At 51.6% G+C, this 20,616-nt stretch overlaps 1 protein-coding gene across 3 annotated transcripts in view; it reads right to left on the bottom strand.

Moving 5' to 3' along the window:
* The window catches only part of LOC122386575, a 232,675-nt gene that overhangs the window by 144,509 nt on the left and 67,550 nt on the right, over positions 1 to 20,616 (bottom strand). For all 3 annotated transcript variants that reach the window (XM_043375873.1, XM_043375874.1, XM_043375875.1), the window contains 2 exons: positions 17,600 to 18,066; positions 1,204 to 1,348 (listed from right to left, as the gene is read on the bottom strand). In XM_043375873.1, the coding sequence (XP_043231808.1) occupies positions 1,204 to 1,348; positions 17,600 to 18,066 (612 nt within the window). The remainder of the gene's footprint in view (positions 1 to 1,203; positions 1,349 to 17,599; positions 18,067 to 20,616) is intronic.

Here is a 20,616-nt window from a genome sequence, read left to right as displayed (position 1 = left end):
CCATTTGACATCCTCGCCATGCCTCCTGACTTTTCAACCATCTGGAATGAGGAGTCTCCGTCTCCTAAGTCAGTCCGTTGGCCATCGAATACCTTCACATTCCCAGCCAGAATTCCGGGCACCCATCGACTAACTGTTCACCCAAAGCACATACCAGTCGCTCCGCCACTTACATACACAGAACACGCCCCTAATTGGTCTGACATTTGGACGTCGGCACCTGTGCGCGACATCGTCGAACAGGTTCTCAGGTGGCGTCAGACCGACTGACATAAGCGCCGACACGCGTCTGTTTTACAGCGGGGGTGACACGCCCCCGCAGCCGGCGGAGTGGTGATGGCAGACGCGACAGGCTGCACGCGCCAGAGACCAACAGACGGCCAACACAAGCAAACGAATGACGCCCACCGCCGGAAGAAGCATCACGCGACGACAGAGGCACGGTGACAGTGAGACAGGGGACAGGGGAGTGGGAGGAGCTGAGATTGGCTGTCTAGGCTATGGCATAGACTACTGTATTACGGATGAAGAGTAGCCTACTGCTATGGTTATGGCTTAGCATGCCCTTAGCAGTGGACTTGAGCCTGCAATTCAATAAAAAATGTGAAAGCAATTGCTGAAACAGAAGATGGTTAGACAAATGACATGGAACTGGACATTTTTAATCGTTCTGGATCGGGATTTTAATCTGGATCATTTTCACATCAATTTCGACTATAAGGAACTGGACATGATTGGGTTTGACTAAAAATGTAACTCAACCGAGCCTAGATTCAGGCTGGAGTTGAGGGCAAGCAGCTGGAGCCGCGACAAAGGCTGAGGTTGAGCGCGGCAGCCGGACAAAGCAGACCCGGCGGTGGGGGAGAGCGGATGTTGACATCCTCCAGCGCACGGCCGGCCGGTCAGGTTACCGCGCGCGCTGCGGCATACGGCCGGGGGTAAACACCGCAACCCACACACGGGAGATGGATTATCGACAGAATGAAAATACTCGGCAGCGAGGGAACAAAGGAAACGGACAATAGAAATAGAAGAGGAAGAGACGTTCTTAAAATCAGAGAATGGTAGAACAACAATTTCACAAAACAAAAAGCACACCTAAACAGACACCCAGAAACGTCGACAGAAACGTCAAAACTATCTTCCAAAAAGCCACCTCAAGGAAGCGACCTCAGAAGTTGACCTGAACCCCGGGGTGTTTACCGTTTCCTGCAGAGGCTGTTGTAGGGTCGGTCGGCTCGCAGCCGCACGGCCGCCGTCTCCGGAGTGTGGAACCCGGCAGGCTGCAGGGATGACATCGAGAAGCTCACCGGCGTTTTCAGGTGGCGAAAACTCGCCGGGAGCGGTCCTGGAACAGATGAGATGTCATGTCAGTCGTTAAATGGTGGCTCTGTCAGCGCAATTAAGAACAATAAATAAAACGGGGCAGTGCATGGCAGCATGTAGGGTGAAACGTTTACGTGCATAAAAAGTAATGACATTTCTATCTTTGTAAGGAAGAAAGTCTTGTCGACATAACAAGTAAAAAAGTGAGAGGGGGAAGACCTAAAACGTATCAATGAGCCATGAACAAAAACTAGGAGCTTTCCACTTGAGCCTCCTATCTGGCAGACAATCAGACAAGATAATCGAAACTCGCCGGCAATCGACCTTCGCGCAGCGGGCGGGCGATATGCAATCGACCCGATCCCGTCGATCAGTCGAGCCGATGGAAAGCGGGCCAGTCTGCACCCCGATCGAGTCTCCCCAGCGGGGGATAATGAGCGTCCCATGAAAGTGAGCCCGGGGTAGCTCGGTGGCCGCTCCGCCGGAGTACACCTGGTCATCTCCCGATCGATCTTTCCGCGGCATCTCAACTGCCGCCGTCACCCAAATTAGAAGAGACCGCCGCCGCCGCCGAAAGTCTGCGATTTAGCGCAGGTGGCGGCGGTTGGATCCACCACGCCCGCCGGGTCTGCTGGCCGACGCCCGCCGGCGGACGGTGGTCACTTTCACGGACAATCTGCATCCGTTTATCGGCGGAACAGACGTCCGACGGACGGGCTGTGCCTGAAACCAGACGCCACGCACTACGTGCTACGTGACACCGCCTGCGTAATGGTTGGTTAGGGGTCCCGCACGCGTCGTGGGCCCGCGGTGGGGACCCGCAGTGGCCGAGGGGACCCACGATGGGGTATCGGCGCCTAAACTACACCTCATGTAGAACTTCATATTGCCAAGCAAACCTTTAGCACCCATGTCTTTACCTGTGTTTATTCACTAACAACATTGACCGTTCAGACCCTCCTTCACCGACGATTGTGAATATTGATAGCAATGAAACAATCTTCAGCAGCACCGGCCCATCCTACCGCTCCATGCTCCTTTCTGAGTAGGCGAGACGGTGAGTATGCATAGGCATCGCTACCGACATACCCTACGCTGATACAGCAGCGGCATCCCTCCCAGACGTCACACGAACACCTGGCCCGCCCGCCGACACGTGCCGTTTATTGACCGATAATCGAGCTCCACCGTGACTGATCTAAACAGAGAACCGTGCGACGTCTATGAACCGACAGACGGTGACACCGGACTGCGAAAGTGGCCAGCAGGGACGGTCACCGAGATGCAGCATCAGCGTCCTGAGGCAGCGCTCAGTTTCACTGGCACAGGTGGGTTGTTGATGTCATTGGGAGACCCGACAAAGCGCCCATCTTTGGAAGGTATTCAGTGGAAGGGCGTTGGACTGCGGGGAAGAGGAGAGAAGCGAAATGTGCGTGATAGCACGTGGTAGGGAAACCGCGCTTCGCGCGGATCGATGACGCGGTCACTTAGGGTTTGATGATATCTGACCTAGATCATTCTTTTCGTGCCGAATAGATTGGCGAATACTCACAGGTAACGTAACACGGGAAACAGGTAAGCTAGAAAATATTTATTGAAGAATAATGCAGTCGGCTTTATATTCATTGCTCAATACAAAACAAATCGACATTCCAGGGTATTTGGCATACATCAAGCAATCACCGCTTACAGCAAAGAAACTTATTTACAAATCCTTGGCCATTTGTAGGTAAACCAGTCCAACAAAACCACACACGAAGATTTAGCGCTGCTAAGACCGCTATACCATGGATCCGCTACCATGCAATGCCACAAATAATTGGGCGCCTGCACTCGAAGGCCGTGAGCCTCTAAAACACATACCAGGAATGCAATAAGGCGTCTTACGTTTCGTAGTGAAAGTGATCCAGGCGCGTACGATGTGGTGTCAACACGAGTACACACCGCAGACCGTTATAAGAGGACACTACAAGCTGGATCAAACATTTTCTCTGCTACTAAGACAATTGCGCCAGATGCAGATATCTCGTTCGATTGTAACCAATCGCAACTTCCCCAGGCCTCTCTTGCCAGCGAAAGTTGAGCGTAACGTGCAGCGCACAGGGCAGGCCAGCCAGAACTCTGGAGATGAGCCACTGCCCAAGCGGCTGAGGTCTGTCCCTTAGTTTCCACAACCACCATGGGAGTGCGCCAACAGCCCTCACAGAGTCGTGTGGCTGTCCCAGCGGGCCACTCACCGGACACCTTCCCGCTGCCAAACCGAACAGACACCAAACAAACACTGGCTGAGAGCTGCCTCCTCGGTGGGGGGGGGGGGGGGTGGAGGGGGAGCAGACAGGTGTCGGGTGTCGCACGAGACGTCTGGAGGACGGGCATAGACGAGAGAGGTGTGCGCTGTGCCTGAGAGTAGGATAGCAGTCGCTAGCTGAGTGGACATGGAAGGAAGAAAGCCATACCACATAATAGCTGCTAAATGCGGCAGATATTTCAATCTTTCTGCGATGATGCCATTCTGCTTCAAAGTACCACTTGAAAGGCGCCTTAGCGCCTTTCCAGTCCACTCAGCTAGCAAGTCCGCCGATTGATCAAAGCAAGCCTTTGGTCTACAATTTCTGGCATCCTGCTAGCTAAACTGATTGCTGAGGTCAGCTAGCCCCGTCGCCAACCCCTTTCCCGCCGTCGTCATCAGACCCTGGCGCCGTGTCTCGGCACGCTCTGCGCCGTCATCATGCTGCCGGCGTCATCGAGAGCGGCCACACGTCATCACGTCCGACGGCCGCGGGTCGGCGGCGGCACCGATCACGTACCGGTCCGGTCACATGACCCACAGCACGGACTGGATACGGGTGACACGTGACCAGGTCACTCTCACCTGTGTGGATCAGTGTCTCCACCCAGTGGAGATATTATGTAGTTCAGACGAAAGGAAACACACGGCAGATGGTGAACACTCGGACATCATGGCAACTGGCCGGTACAGCGTAGTCATTGAAACTTGCTGCTCGAATTGATTACAGAATAGAAAGGCGAGAGTGATTGAGAAAAGCACATCTTCGCCTAAGCGAAGACGACGAGGTCGATGACATCGTTCCATCGGAACACCCATCGGAAAAAAGATCAAGGAAATCTAAAAAAAGTCTACCCTCAAGTCCTCAACATGTGCTGTACTGTCTCACCTAGCGCTAACCTAACCTACCCAACTCCGTCATGGAATCAGCTGACTGACCATCAGTTGGAGCGGGCCTTGGTTGTAGCCGCTTCCGGTGTTGACCGGAAATGGGTGCAGACCGCGGCGGCGACTGCTGCACCCATGAATGGGTCAATAGAACTACCACGCTTGAAGCCACCGCCGCCCGGACACCAAATTCAGTACCAGAGTTACTGTGGAAATGGGCCTGAACTGAGTAGAGCGGCCACCAAGGTGGCTGACATAACAACGCTGCTGAATTCCGATACAAACGAACAATTCTCAAGAATGACATGAATGAGAATCACTTGAAATCATAAAGCTGAACTTTTCATGAAATATTCTGAAGAATCAATGTAAACTATTTGTACCAATGATTGCCATAATCACATCACAATTGAGGCCACCTACAATCAATAATCTGTGACCGAAGGCATTGTACTTTTATCACGAATCTCTCTAACAAATTATCGAGTACGGCCGCCGGCGCACCGCCGACCTCATAATCCAAGACTACACACGTAGACGCATGCCTCGCTGTGCGTTTTCCCATGTACTCAACGCCCAACAAAGGCTGCGAGGCACGCAATAGCGCGTTGTCAAATGAATCGCAGCCCTCCCCCCACGGGTCGGGCCGGACAGAGACAGTAATTACTACACCGTATGATGCATGCGGTAATCCCACGTACAGGCCCGGCCCGGCAGACAAAACAGCCCCGATTGCTTCATCACGGGGCACACCGACAAACGAGCAGTGATTGTTTTCAGGGTGGTCCCATGGGAACTTAGTCCTCAGTCGACACATTGTATTGGATGTTGGCAAAAAGTGCATACGTTCGTAATTCCTGTGTAACTGTGACGAGCGTAAGCAAAATCGGCAATGCCTTCCTTCGCAACTCGTAAACAGCAAAGACTACATCTCAATGCTTAGCCATTTTGTGAAAGGCACGCACTGTGACTGGAGGAGATAAATTTGTGGAGTTGAGGGCTGTACAGGCATTCCTATCAGATAAAAACATATGAATGAATAATTTGTTTGTTGAATAATTTGTTTGAATGTTCACCGAACACGGTGAGTCACAACATTGTCAAAACAATGTGAAGATCTCCGAAAATAGCAACAGCTGCAAAACAAATCGTCGAAGCCAAATCAAGAACTTCAACGCTTTCAGTGAAGCCCATTTCATAAATCGCATGATCACGGCCATGGTCGGTCTAAGGCAGAAGTCACGAATATCCAGTCCAGAATCACGCGGACGCCTCACATGCTTTCACCAGCACCGGTTTCCTATAGTCCCTATGGCGTCCTGACTACTCAGATGTCAGCACGTCTTTAGGTCAAATAATCACCCATGGAGAGGTCATAAAAAGATCATTCACCTCATTAAAAGAAGCCTGAAGGATTCAGAGGCAGGGAAATGTCAATTAATAGGATCATTTCCGGACAGTGAAATACGAGGGAAAGTACAGAAACGAAGGGCTTCTTCAGCTGTAGCGCTAAAAAATTATCAATGAGAAAAGGATCAGGAGAGCCACTATCGGCACTGCAGATAATCTACAGATAAGAAATGTGTGCGTAATGCAAAAGTAGCACACGGAGCTTTGTTACCTAGGTCTCAAATCAGAGTTTCACTTCGTCCAAAACCCTTCGAGTCATGCAGCAATCTAAGGATCACTTTTTAATTATCCTTATCGCGTTCAACATTTCCACACGAAAAATTATGACGCAGAAACTCGCACAGTAGCTTGTAATCGCTACCAGAAGCAGCCGAGTTCGCACGTTTTGCGAATTCTCTCAGAAATAAGACACGCATCGCAAAGCACGCTGTCAGGCCGGACGGCTTTTCACAGACGCGGAACAAACCCAGCTCGGACTAACTGCATTCGCCCGTTCATGAAAGTTCAACCATAACCAGTGAGGCAACACTGGCGTCACTGCGCTAGAATAACCACAGGCACCAGCCGACTGATAAGAAGCTTTACAGTCTGCGTGGATGGTTTACCGAGTGCTTATACCACTTTTCTCTAAAATGAGCACACAAAACCGGCATATCAGTCGTATCAGGCGGCAAAATTATAGCGCTGGTGACTGACGTCAAAATTATTCCGCTAGTACCGGCGCCGGCGAAATTTGTCTGTCTGTGACACAATTTGCCAGCGACGGAATGGAATGAGGCAGTTATGTCTACATGATCCATCAGGGGATAGCGGTGTTTGGCTTAATTGTGACACGACTACCACTGGTAGTACTAATGAGAGGCTCACGCAGCAGCGTGAGAGAGGCGTGTAATCCTCACACATTCGAGGACAGTAGTACGCTCACTTGACCACACAAAAATGCAGCCAACAAACCAACAGACGCCAGCAAGAATCGCTGCACGATTTTTGTAAGTGAAAAGGCGGATCTCATGAGTTGCAATCTCACTATCGCAACAGCAGATTGACCAGAAAAACACCGAAATCCCCGACCCGCGCCGTGGCTATCCGTCAACTGTGTCACTATCACACCGCTCGAGTGACCTCTCTCACGGGGTCAGCGCCGGAGGGCGGCCACCGCCCCGCTATGGGGCCGTTACCGGTACTACAATGAAGCTCAGCTCAATGTGGATCGTGTCCAGCACATTCACACCTTGTCCAACCGAGTCTGGAGGAAGGAAGGTGATTGGAAGCTGGTGGGATGATTGCTTCACCGGCTGGGAAATCAAGTGGGAAGTAATCAGGCACAGCCTGGGAGCTGTGATCTATGCTGAACTGAGAACTGCACGTGACAGTGAATAGGCGACCTCTGGGCGGTGGGCGATGAAAGTGGCAAATCAGTGCCCAGAATGGACTATAGGGACTTCCGAGTCAGATCGTGACATGTTACTTCACTACCGAAGCTACGCCACATCAGTGACCAACCAATACAGCCTAGCGACAGCACCAATTCTATGCTGATGAAGTTCCATCAGGTCCCTTCACAGCCGAGTCTCGATCCGCCCTACCTATCCTGTCCTCCACCTCGCCCCGTCTCAGCACGTCCCCCGCTGGGCGGCACATTACCACGGCACTCACGGCTCTACCGAAGCGACCGAGCACCGTTCAAAGAAGACCGAACGCGGTCGAGGCGCATTGTTTGCACACGCTCCATCAGCGCTGCGCGCCAGGCGAAAGTCGAATTGGGACGCCGCAACAAACGGGCCCGTCCCCGCCCCGCTCGACTGCGGCCCGCCCCCGCCCAGTGCCGCCGAGCGACAAAACGACCCACGGGGGCGCAGCCAGCGAGCAAACACTGCTTCTGGGGCAGGTAAACGGACCCGTGAGATACGGACGGTGATGGCAGGAGTAGCGATGTGGGACGGCGGTGGTGGAGTGGAGTGAAGTGGCGGAGGAAGTTAGTGCGAATACAGTAAAAGGTGCAAGGCGGCGATACTTGGTGCAATGCACAGTGGGGATTTTTCCGATCTAGCACGTATTTATTCGTAGAGGGCAAACCATAGGTAGAATTGTAGCCAGATTGTGCACAGATGTTGGCTGGTGTGTCCTGGTGAGAATTTTACCTGTAAATGTGCATAATCACCAAAGTATAGGGGGTTCAATTGGACCCCCGCTCAGCCGTTTGGCCCCTGATCAAGCTAGAGCTTCGCGGAAAAGTCAAGCGTGCTGCCTATGACGAAATTAGGCCGAATATATCCAATTTCAAAGTCCAAGGTCATAAGCTGACTTTCCAAGTCAGTTTAATGACCCAACTAAAGTTGGGAAATCGAGACCTCTTGAAACTTCGCAAAGTTAGGGTGTTATGGGGTATTTTGGGGTGCTGATCACGAATTTCATGTTAGTTTTGATCACAGACGATGTATTTATGCATTTAGGCCATGTCGGGTCAGGTCAGGTTAGATCAATTAGTAGGCGTCCTGCCGGCCATCCATAGAAGTGTCACCTACTACTGATAGCTTCGTAACATGGAACGAAGGCACTAGAACTACTTTGTAAATATTCAAATGGCTGCTAAAATCGAAATCAGCACCAAAAACTACCCTAGAAACAAGTAAAACTCGAAAACGTGAACCAAGGTCATCAAAAGGTCAATGACCTTGACTTGACCTTCACGTGACCTTGACTCCCACCATTATGCATGGCACCAACATCATTTCACATATTTGAGCGTTTAAAACCACAAAAAGACTGGAAACCGCGGATAATGTGAGCTGGCATACGCCGAATCGCGATTCCGGCCAAACATGGTCTCGAGAAATATGCCACAGGTCAAAGGTCAGTTGGGTCAGAGTCATGAAATTTTTAGGTTAGATGTAAAATTGATGATCTCGAGGGTACCGAAAGTTTCGGCGCGATCGGCCGCTTTTTGCGCGAGTAATTTGCGGAAAACCATGGGGTTTTATCCGACCCCTTCCCCCTCCCCCTCCCCACAAGTGCGATGGTTAATAAGGTTACGGTATGTATAATTTACGCTTGTCATCCTATTCCTAATGAATGTGTCTCAGAAAATATGCATCATATAAATCACGAAGTAAAATTATTCGCCTATGTCCGGAACATACCTATATCGTGCTGTTTGCCCTAGCGCTCCTCGAGTGGGGTGTTAAGATACTCTAATGTGAATATTCCGTGTTCAGGCAAGTTTCGGCAGCCAAACTAGGCGTTGTCTTGTGCAGAAGAAAGTGGCGAATTCGATAGGATATATTTCGGAGTGGAAAAGTGTGGAGAACATTGTTGATTTCCTACATTTATTTAGAATACCATTCCTTCAATATGGTGTCTGTAAGGTTTTTTTGTAAAGGGCATTTTTGTGACCTTAGTAAGGTTGTGGCATACTTTCTGTTTGCCATTCCATTCCTAATAAAGGTGCCTTTCAGACGATATGCAACTTTAAGACCTCGCAAGATTAAAACCAACAGGACAGGACAATGAAATTGAGCTATACTTTCGGGCCTTGCTGAGCCCATTGAGTAATCACGCATGAGTGTGAACTTTGGGCGCATTTTTCCTAGTTTTGCTGTGGACATACAGATAAAACAATGCCATATATGAAAAATTCAGACATTTCTTAGCCCTACTGACACAAAAAATAAACAAAAATCCAAAAAATATTTTTTGAATTAATAGGCGCTAGATCGGAAAAATCCCCACTGTGCAATGGCTTGACATAGCGGTAGCTCTGATAAGGGACTGACAACCAGGGCTGCGGAGTCGGAGTCGGAGTCGGAGTCGGAGTCGGAGTCGGTCGGAGTCGACAGTTGTGACCGGAGTCGGAGTCGGAGTCGGAGTCGATTTTAGAAACCCGAGCCGGAGTCGGAGTCGGAGTCACCGAAAATCTATCGACTCCGCAGCCCTGCTAGGTCTGCGGAGTCGGAGTCGGGAGTTGGAGTCGGCCGGAGTCGACAATTCTGCCCGGAGTCGGAGTCGGAGTCGGAGCTGGTTTTTGAAAGCCGGAGTCGGAGTCGGAGTCGGAGTCGCCGAAAATCCATCGACTCCGCAGCCCTGCTGACAACAACGCTTCAAGATTGAGTTGACAAGCGTAGACACCATGATGAGATCGGAAAGGGTAGGCGGATGGGGTACGTTGGACGGATCTGGTCTACCGGGGCATGAGCTCCGGTTTCAAGTGGGACTCATGGTATAAGTGATAGCAATTGAACGCGTCCGGTTGAGCGCAGATTTGATCTGCATTCTGCACTCTCCGTCGCAGGGTTCGAGCCAACCGTATGATGCAAGGCTGCAAAGAAAATGACTCACTCACTCGTACACAAATTGAGTTTAAGCATAGGCAGTAAAACAATTGTAGGCAGTAAAACAATTTATAAATGTGTTTCTCTTGGCTTTTACGAAATCGACACGTGTTGCTGTTTTAAAAAAGGCAAATGTCAGGGTACTTGCGTTTCGGCAATCGATAAGACGGCTCCATTTTGTTTTCAACTGACCCTGATGACTCGCCACAGGAAGAGATTATCAGTTTCAGTTCCAAGAGTAAAGATCGCCTAATCGATAACTTCGATCTACCCGCGAGTACCAAACATAGTTCAAAGTCGAAAACCAGCGTGTATCGTGGTCCGTGGTAGACGCCCAATGATGGAGCACGTGCTAGATATACGCCGTAAACTCCCACAATTGAGCGCGAGTCACCTCATGGCTACCAAAACCAACAGAGAAATGAATAATAACTCGCCGATAATGTGTCCGATAAGGGAAATCGACGGAAAATGTGATTGATCATCCTCAGCAGAAAACTCTAGTGCCGTGGAAAACAAGTTTCATTGTACTGAATATGTCATTTACATTCGTATCGAACAGGTGATGCCAATTCCAAACAGCATTAGTCTAGAAATACCGCGAGTAGCATGACATTCTCATACAGTTCCCACCCGTAAGACGCCCTACAATTCAATTACAGAAAGGCACACCAATCAGTGACCGGAATAACAATCAATTCGTCAGGTAAGCACAAAAACTCTTCCCACTCGTCTCAAGACTGACGACAAACGACAAGCAGGCACGCGGCGACAAACAGCTGCACAAAACACCACGGTCCGACTCCGCAGCTCGCTCTGCACTATCCAGGTCATAAACATCGTGGGCGGAGTACCTACGCACAAAGACCTCACCCGCCTGGGGATGGACGGCATGCTTTGGCAATCCGAGGACGAGCGACGCCACGCCCTCTGGAAACAGAGGTGGGCCAGAACATCACCCCTGCGAGACGCCTCACTCTGCGGCCGAGAGCACACAGGAAATCTCTCCTCCTGTCTACCGCTCAGCTCTAAGGACTGGTGGACTCATCAGCTAAGCCTGAACCGTGAAGAGGGGAGGATAAACAGCAGATCCCGCCTCGAGAGTAAGGAAGCGATCCAGCCAGGCCCGGTCGACGAGGAGGGGAGGAGCATCACCAGCAAAGTTCGCCCCACGAGAGGGACAGTAAAGATAGACACGTACATACCAGGAGAGGGAAGTCTTTATAGCAGCGCGATGGTAGTCCAACAAATACATGCCCAACTTCTGGTGCTCCCAACAGGATAGCTAGCCAGACCGGTCAGACACGGCCACCGCCCACCGGTCTCCAGGTCTGTACGAAAGTCTCCGCCCGAGAAACCGCACCTGGAACTGGCGTGGCCAGCCGAGCGAGGTGCGGTCGGTGGCAGCTGGATGCCAGGCGAGGGTAACGTGCGAAAACGTGTCGACCGGAACTGGGATACTGGCCAGAGGCCAGCGCCAGCGCGAGAGACCCGCTATGTGGAAGCTTGGCTTTGGGCGGTTCAGGGAGGTCTGGCGGGTGACAGGTATGCTGGACTGAGTTTTGAGACAGTCATAAGGTAATCTAAACTGAGCTTAACTAGTTGTCAGATGAACTGAACTGATCGGAGCCAGCTGCCAGGTCAGCCGTGCATCGTACGAGCGATAGAAGTTTAAATATCCACTCGTCATGTGACGGCTTAGTAACGTGGATCGGCAACGCCTAGCATCGACCGACCTTTCGGGCAAGTGAACAATACCCATCACGTAGCATGACGTGCCTATCTGAACACTTCCATATCACACTGCAAGCCTACAGTACCTCAACCACCGGACAGTCAGCAAGCATCGCTATGCAGCACAACAAACAAACCCTTTCACACAACAACCCCATCCTGGCCGGCACAACAACCACGACCTGTGCAGCGTCCGGGTCACGTCAGCAGTCGGTGGTACGGGTTCCGTCCGCACGGAGCACCCAATTGACTCGCAACAATCGAGGCACGTCCCCAGCACATCCTGTTCGGGTTCTCACACCCGCGGTTAGCGGGTTAGAGCAGGTGTCAGCATAGATCGCTTCGTGTGGATTTAGCACATTGTTCGTGTTACGGTGTGCAGTTAACGCTTGAACAGGCTTTCGCAGTGAATCAAACCACCAGAGAGCCCGGTCGTCATCCCTTTGCGCTTTGTGCAACAGGCTTTTCACCTGCTGCTGCGATTCAGCAACTGAATAGGTACGGGATGAGACACCTTCCGCGACCGTGAGTCACACTTCACACCGACCTCAGCTTCGTCACCTCCCTCAGGAAGATTCCAATTGCACGGTACTTCCGCTTCGGGTCTAGAGAAAGACCCCTATATCAAACATCTTACTCTAAGCGAGTGCACTTGGTAACGCTACTAACGGCTCCCTCTCACTCAAACTCTGTCAATGTAACAGTATTAAACTGTAGGAGTCAAAACGAGGACACAAGCCTCTTCACATTCTCCCGCTCTCGGTTCCAGAGAGCTGCGGATACATTCACTGGTCAGGCGACTGGTCACGACGGCCCAGTGGTGACGACATCCCTTCACTGATACCGGCAGCGTCCCGCTCCTACGACAGAGCCACTAAATATGCAGCGCCGCTGAATCAGATCCGCTGCGGCCCGTCGCGTGCAGCTGCGGCCGGCCACCACTGCAGCCGTTGCTACTGCCGCCATTGCTAACGCTGTGTCTTTCAGTGCACAGCTTCTGGAAATAGCGTGACGCAGCCCGACCTCCAGGTAATGGAATGCTGAGCTTGAAAGGTCAGTCAGGCTATATGAATTCAGCCAGCAGATGCAAACTTCGTAGGCTGAGGAAAACTAGGGCAAAGTTTAGAAGTGATGGGTCCGTTATGCCGTGTGGAGCTCAGACTTGGTAGCTGTAAGTTTGCACCGGAGCGATGCTGACAAATAATGAAAATATATGGCCATTTATGTAATAAAGGCCTGCTCAAGCTCCTCCTAGATCAAAGCTAGCAATTTATACACAAACGCAACTGCAATTAGAGCTTCCCACGAGTAGCTGACGTCCCATAGTGGTTTACGTTTGACTACACCGTTAAATGGCTGACGTATCCGTACTCGATACGACACGATCCAGTCTGGAGAGCTATCGAACAACTTCGTCCGAAACTGCGTTAAGCTGGTCATCACACCATCTGTTGACCAGACAAAGCTTCAGGAGGAATCCAGCCGGAACGCTCGTAAGAGGCGCCGCCACACAGGAAACAATAAGATCTAACGGCACAGTGGATGAGATCCTGTCTGGATTGGTATCGGAACGGCTCAGTGTACCCTCAAATGAAAACAGCGCATGGCTTCTATTTATCCTGACATCTCGGTGGTCTTGGCGGACATGCCTACAAAGCTAACCTTAAAGACAAAACAATGTTTTAAGATAAGCATTGTTCATACGGACAAGAGATACCGCAGTGGCACAGAATACAACAACCCCTCATCTTCCGAAATCGCAGGAACATGAACCCTTTAGAAATACGGGCAAAAAAAAACAACGCCTACCAGTCAAGCTCCATAACATTTCCAAAAGCTGCCTCCCTTTTCACTCCCCTGACACTTAGCGCGTTTTGTCACTTAGCGTCAGTGACAGCACGAGCCATCATCCAGGACCGACAACGGTCCCCGCCAGCGTGCGGTCCCCGTCACCGCAGACCGCCGGTCTGTCCGCAGCGGACCACTGTCTGTCCACGGTGGACAATGGTCCCGGTGTCGGCCCTGGCAGCCGAGGCCGTGCACGTCCACCCACCATTCACACCTCTGGCGCGGGCGGCCGCAGCATGGGCGGACGGCGGCACGGCCGGACAGCAGGAATGGACAGCGAGACAGCCGGATAGCAGAACTGGACAGTCGGACAGCCGAACTAGACAAAGTGGGATAGTGAGGACAGGGGAACCCGACGGATAGAGCCGACGATGATGGGACAGCAGCATGGGTGGAGTAGGACAAATGTGAACAAACGTCGGTCATCTGCCTGGCCCCTACCGGGAAAATCTGATGATGGATACTACGAGTACATCCAGCCCGTAGCCACCATGACCCACGCACATCCACCGAACATAACGTCGTTGTCGGCGTCGGCGGCGGCGGTCGACACCTGCCAGCTGCCGGCTTCCTGAGGCTCGGACGCGGTTTGATGCGAGCCGCCACCTCCCGCAGGTGGCGATCGGCCGGTCCGTTACATGTGGGGCGCTCTCCCGGACCAGAGATCCGATCCAGCAGGGATGACGACGGAGACCCAATCGTCGTTGGTCCTGGGTGTTCATGGAATGTCACGCACGAAATTTACCCAGTGAGTCGTAGCATTAAAGAGCGAATAAAAAAGCATCAAGCTGCAAGCAGCATTGAATTTTCGCCCAATTTTCCACCTGTTACCATATTGAAATTGTTTAATATCAATAAAACTAGCCTATAAATCGCTATGATCGTACCGACCAGCACAATCTGAAAACCGGAGCGAGGAGATACAAACTGAATCCAAACTAGACCAACTGGCAAATAAAGTAGCACCCTCCACAATTGCCAGCAGGCCGACAAACTTGCAAACTCATGGCAGGCACGCATTTCCGCCTCTGTCGCTACCAAACTCCGCACGCAGTAGCGGAGAGCGGGCGCCGAACACCGCCGCTTTTGAGCAGGAAAGTGGAACAAACTCCGGCCCGGACGTTTTCATTTGTGCGTGCGGTCCACAGTAGCTGACTGTGACAAATCAAATCAAAAGCACCATCGACAATCGACATCGACATCACCACCGTCACTGCGCTGATAACGCAACAGATTGAGGGCTTGAAATGCTGCCAAACGCGGCCAAAATATTGCCAAAGCGCTTTACAAAGCCAGCTATGCTTCCTGGCTGGTGACAAGTACGGACTTGGCACAAAGTTTGCTGCCTGCGCTGCCGAATAATTTCCACGCACTATCACCTTTTATCGTCGCCGAAGAAGCGGCCAAATAGCTTTTCAACGTGGATCCATGAGAACGCTGCTCACAGAAGACCGCCGCTTAGTTCACCGCTCGGTCTGTCGACATATAATTGCGGCCTCAGAGTCGCAGGGCCCACTCAGTGACGCTTTCAAAACAACCGGTATGCCTACTGATGAGGGTGCCCTCCGCTTTTTGACGAAAGACGGTCTCGTTCGGTTTTGCGGACTTTTGAAGAAACCTTCGACCCTCACGACGTCAGTGCGGTCGTCGTTCGCATTCAGGCCCGACCGCCCCTCTCCATTTTACCCATAGATATAGGTCAAAAGACGAAGATTCTCTCCTCATCCCCGCTAGATCGACCAGTCATTAGCATGTCAAATTAACTTTTCACTCAACGAAAAGAGCCGCGATCCGACAGGGCCCAAAACCACAGATACCCGGCGATGCTTCCTTCCCCGAACCATTCTACATCACCCGCAGTGGCCCTTTTTAGACCGCCATCGGACGGACGGACAGAAGCGCCCATGGGAAACCTCTGATATCTCGCTCTCGTGCGTAGCCATAGGTCGAGGAGCCAGCTCAGGCGTCAGAGCCACATTACCGAACACGAGTGAGATAAACGGCACGAAGAGGCGGGACCTTGTCAGAGGATGATACGATCGCAGGCGTATCGAGAAGACACGGCGGCACTGCCCGCTCGGACAGACCGATAAACTAATCAGGAACGCGCAGACAGGCGAGAGGGAACAAATTCCAGTGGTAGGAATGTGAGAGTCTGTTGCGACAACCTTAATAGACTGTTCCGACATGATATCGGGCCTGGATATTATAATATTCAGTACACATGGGATAGAACTGACCCCATAAAGAGAAAATAACTCAGACATGAACGCTCGTTTGGAGCAACACACCCGCAGCACAGGTGCAAATTTACAATGAGAGCCGTCTGAATACTAAAGTGGCATCATTTACGTCATGAGTGCCATGAATGCACCACACTATTCTCGCTCCGTGTCCCACTTATGTCACACAACAAACCCCAACTAACGCAACACCGGATGAACCCATTCACACCCGCGAGGTGCCGGGGTGTTGACACCGGTGAATGGGTCACCTATCCAGGGCCCCCGCCGCGTTGTGCCGGTGGACAGACGGACTGACAGATCTGGAACGACCCGGACAGATTCGGGGCGACAAGCGACGTCCGTCGAGCCGAATGTCCACGGACATCGCCCTTCAACAGTCGGCGGACCATCGCGACACAGCACGGCGACTATCCGGCAATCAGACTCAGCCGAGGGGAGGGTAACGGCTGGGACCAGTTCATAAAGGAGGGCTGAATTATTCATGAACAAGCCGCGGTGAATGACACCTCGGGCTTGTGCGACAACACAGGATGAAAGTCGTGAAGAGTTTATGACAGTTGAAGGGTTGATAAATTCAGACACAAAGCAGCAGCGTGGGTTGTCTTACATGGAGAAAGTTCGGACTTCCTACAGTCGTCTGAAATTCCTTGAAAACCTCAATTGGTGGCAAAAAGAACCATCCAACATACGTCTCTCCGCTCAGCCTTCCACTATCTTATTATATTCCGCTCCAGCGACCAAGATCAACAACCAGCATGCCCCTTGCACACCTCTCCCTCTCCTTCCACCGCGCCCAGCCCGTCTTCACACCCCGGAGAGTTATCGAGGCCATCTGCAGTAGCGAGCAACGACCCCGGGGTGTGTTGATAAGAAAGGCCGAGGGTCCCAGGTCCGTGAACGGATTAAAATAGAGCATGGGTGAAAAGAGTAGGTGACAACGTTTAATAGACATAAAAAACGAAGTAGATAGTCAAAAGTCGTTTGATTGGCTTTATATAGCCATGAATCTTATCATGCTTACACGTCACCCATGCATCACGATTCTTTGTGCCACCAAAACAGCAGTGAATTCCGTGGCCTGTTCTAATCACTATCCGTGCTGGCTGACCTTTGCTGTCAACCCGCGGGTGTGTCGGACCACGCCACTGTTCTCCCTCACCAACCCCTCCTGGCGTCATCCGTCCGTCGGATGACGCACGATGACGCATCACCGACAAATGGGTGCTAATTCTGACCAGCGTGCGGGGATGTCCGCCGACAGCCGGCAGTGGGGAGCTGTAGGGTGATGAATCGATGGCAGGGCAGGGGCGTACGTACACACTCTTACAGCACGCATGCATATGAGGGTGACGAAATTCCGATATGGCTAGCATAAGGCAGCTGGATCCGACGGGCAATTAGTGCCTTAATGGGATAAACACGCTCTAAGTTGCTGTTCGGTAGTCCAGCCAGCCATCGCTCAACCCTCCAACATTGCTTTTGACACTTCCTCCTCCGTCCAGCCCGCACCTCATCCCACCATCCCAACTCACCTCGTTCGGCGTCCATATCTTCGTCGGAGGATCGGTACCCGTCGTATCTACTCGTATCGCACCGTGGCCACCGCGTCTCGCGCCGCGCGTGTGTCCTGCGCCGGCGGCAGACGCGCTCCGGCACCGACCTGCGCCTCGCACCCTGACCGACACTTCCCACTGCGAGCGCACTCAGCTGCAGCGAGCACTCGCAGTCACTCTCGTGAACACTGCTCCAGGCAGACGAGGAGGAAGAGCCGTCGGAGCGCGCCGCGGGACTCTCCTGGTCCCTCTCCTGCGGTGGCGAGGAGGGCAGGGAGCGCGGGCTCGGCTGGACGTCCCACGAGTAGGCGGAACTGAGGCTGGCGTCGGCCGGAGGAGGGAGGGTGGCGGAGCGGCCGGTGGCCGGTGTCTCGCGGCCGTCACTGTGGTAGTCGGAGGTGAGGCTCAGGGGCCACGGGGGAGGACTGCAGTTGCCCCAGACGCACCTGCCGAAAAGAGGGACATAAACGTGTCAGTGGAGGTCAGGGGTGTCGGTGTGAGAGCCACCTATCTTGACATTATACAGCAGTGATACAAAAGAAAACTTATCCAGATATCCGATGGAAATTTAGGCATTTGTATGCGCCAGGAATTTGGAAATGCCAATTACTGAAAAACATTAGGTAAGTGAATGACACTTCAGTTTGGGTACTTAAAGGGACCCTCCCACCTTAACATTAGTTTTGAGTTGAGATAGCCAAATTGGTGGCCATGGCCTGCAAATACCGGTTTGGGCACTCACAACATCGAAAAATGCTTTAATTCGAAGATATGGAATTTCAAACTTGCAGTTTTCGGATTCTAAGGGGCTAATGCATTGGAATGCCCCCTTAGAATTTGTGACGTCAGCGGAGATCTAACTATTTTTAAATCTTAGACTAAAACCATCGTTAACACGTGGTGGTATACGCTGCTTTGCGCGCAACGTCTGCCGCATTTTAAGGCTGCCAAACTATTGCTTCCAAATAAAGTCGCTAGTAACAGGGGAGATCCCAAAAAGTAAACAAAAGTAAAAGCCTAATATCTTGAAAACCAGTGAATATTTTTCGGTGAAATTTGGTAGATATTCGTTTCCGCTCTTTCTGAACCAAGGGACATCACTTTTATGCCAATTCATTAACTTTTTTGAAGGTGGGAGGGTCCCTTTAAGGTCTTCAAATCTCTCTTCTAAGTTAAATAGTATGAAGACACACACGAAACTGGCTACTTTGAATGGTAAAAGCAGCCCTTAATTGAACGGCTCTCGGAAGGGAATGATTTTCAGTTAATGACAGTGGCAGTAATCTGCATGCATTAGCACAACCACTGGCACGCCACGTCGCCACAGACAGTCTTCAGCGAGTGATTTCAGAAGTCACGAGTCACCCACAAAAACGCCTCACTCCACAGCCGCACGCACTCTGTCCGCGTACAACCTCCCGCGCGAGCTTCCTGTGTCACCACACACCAATCATCAGCTTCATTAGACTCCTGACCGGCTAAGTGTCGGTGAAAATGACCCGGGTCCCTGTGTCGCCTCAGGCACTCCCCAAATTGTTGTTGTCACGGCGTGGAACAATTATCAGGTGGGACGGATGCGATAGCGCCTCACCCACGAGGTGACATCATCAGCACGTTGTCAGAGGGCGCCAGGCCATCGCGAGACGCGATACCGACTTTAGTCCAGGGGTCATCACACGCGAATAGAGGTCCGGCGGCTAGCCAGACAAAATTGGCCGAGATGGTTGACAAAACGTCGTGGATATGATTATAGCGATGGTGTGCGTGAGGTGGGGTTGGTTTTCTCCGCGAAGAAAGTGCGGAGGATGGATTGCCCGAGGAGGTAACCCATCTCCTATTCTAAGCCCTCACATCATCTCATCTCCACGAACGTAATAATCGGCTGACACACTGAGGGAATACAATCACATCCAAACCAAACGCAGCGATGTGCTCACGAGGCAGTGTTTTGAATGACAGGATCAAAGTCTGAGCCGGACCAAAGTCTGGCAGCTGAGTCTGACCAAAGTCTGATGGATTAAAAATAAGGTCTCTCATTCAATCGTCGCCTAGAGTTCTGGAGAAATTCACTGTAGCTGATAAACCTTATGAAAGTGGAAACACGACCCTTGCCAATTTGAAATTCAAGAGAAAAGGCAAAGACAAGCCATCGCAGTCGTCAGGACACCAAGCCACGCCACGCCAAGCCAAGTCAGGCCACGCCGCGCCGCGCCGCCGTCGCCACAGCGCCGCATTCGTCACCGCATGTCGTCACTCGGCCACTCCACCCCGATAAGATAGTGGTAATGGCACCGAGACTGGGGCAGACACGTTATCAGCGCTGCGGCGAGTCAGCAGTCGGATGTCGGACCGAGGGTTCACGTCCAACCAAGGAACCTCAACCCTGAAACCGCTGCTTCGAATGGGGCAGGTAAAGGCAATAAAATCGTGGCAAAACAGCCGAACGATTTGATTTCACTCGGAAAACGTGGTTTGAATGTTTGAAGCAGCTAATAAAGATATGGCGTAAACATGTTATGGTCCTTCAATAGCGCATTTTGTCAGATAAGAACCATTTTTATATCAGGATAAGGTAAGAATTATGATGACTGCCATCCACTCTGATGCTTAGACATGCCGGAAACTTGTGAGGAATTGAATCGGGGGAACGGTTATCGCATTCATATAATTTCCAAGATAACCTTCTTCTTCCCTGCTTTTGTTCTGAAAGCCTAAAACTTCTTATCGGTAAGATTAAGTCCAAATGAGTTAAAAAAATAGGTGAGCTTAGACCAGAGATAAGCGCATTGGACGTTCGTGTTTGTTTCAATGACGAATATTAATAACAATGAGATCATCGCCAGGCCCGGATGAACTTATCTACAGACAGCGCAGGGCGATAGGGCGATACGGCTCAGTCCGTCGTCGACTGTTTGTGCAGTGCGTCAGGACAAGGGCTGCGCACTGCACAGTTCATACATGCCGCCCATGCAGCTCCGATTGCGGAATGACCAATG

This window comes from Amphibalanus amphitrite, unplaced genomic scaffold (genome assembly GCF_019059575.1).
Source record: "Amphibalanus amphitrite isolate SeventyFive unplaced genomic scaffold, NRLGWU_Aamphi_draft 000256F_arrow, whole genome shotgun sequence".
NCBI classification, from domain to species: Eukaryota; Metazoa; Arthropoda; class Thecostraca; order Balanomorpha; family Balanidae; genus Amphibalanus; species Amphibalanus amphitrite.
Note: the sequence above shows the minus strand (reverse complement) of the source record. Positions and strands in the feature narration are given on the sequence as shown.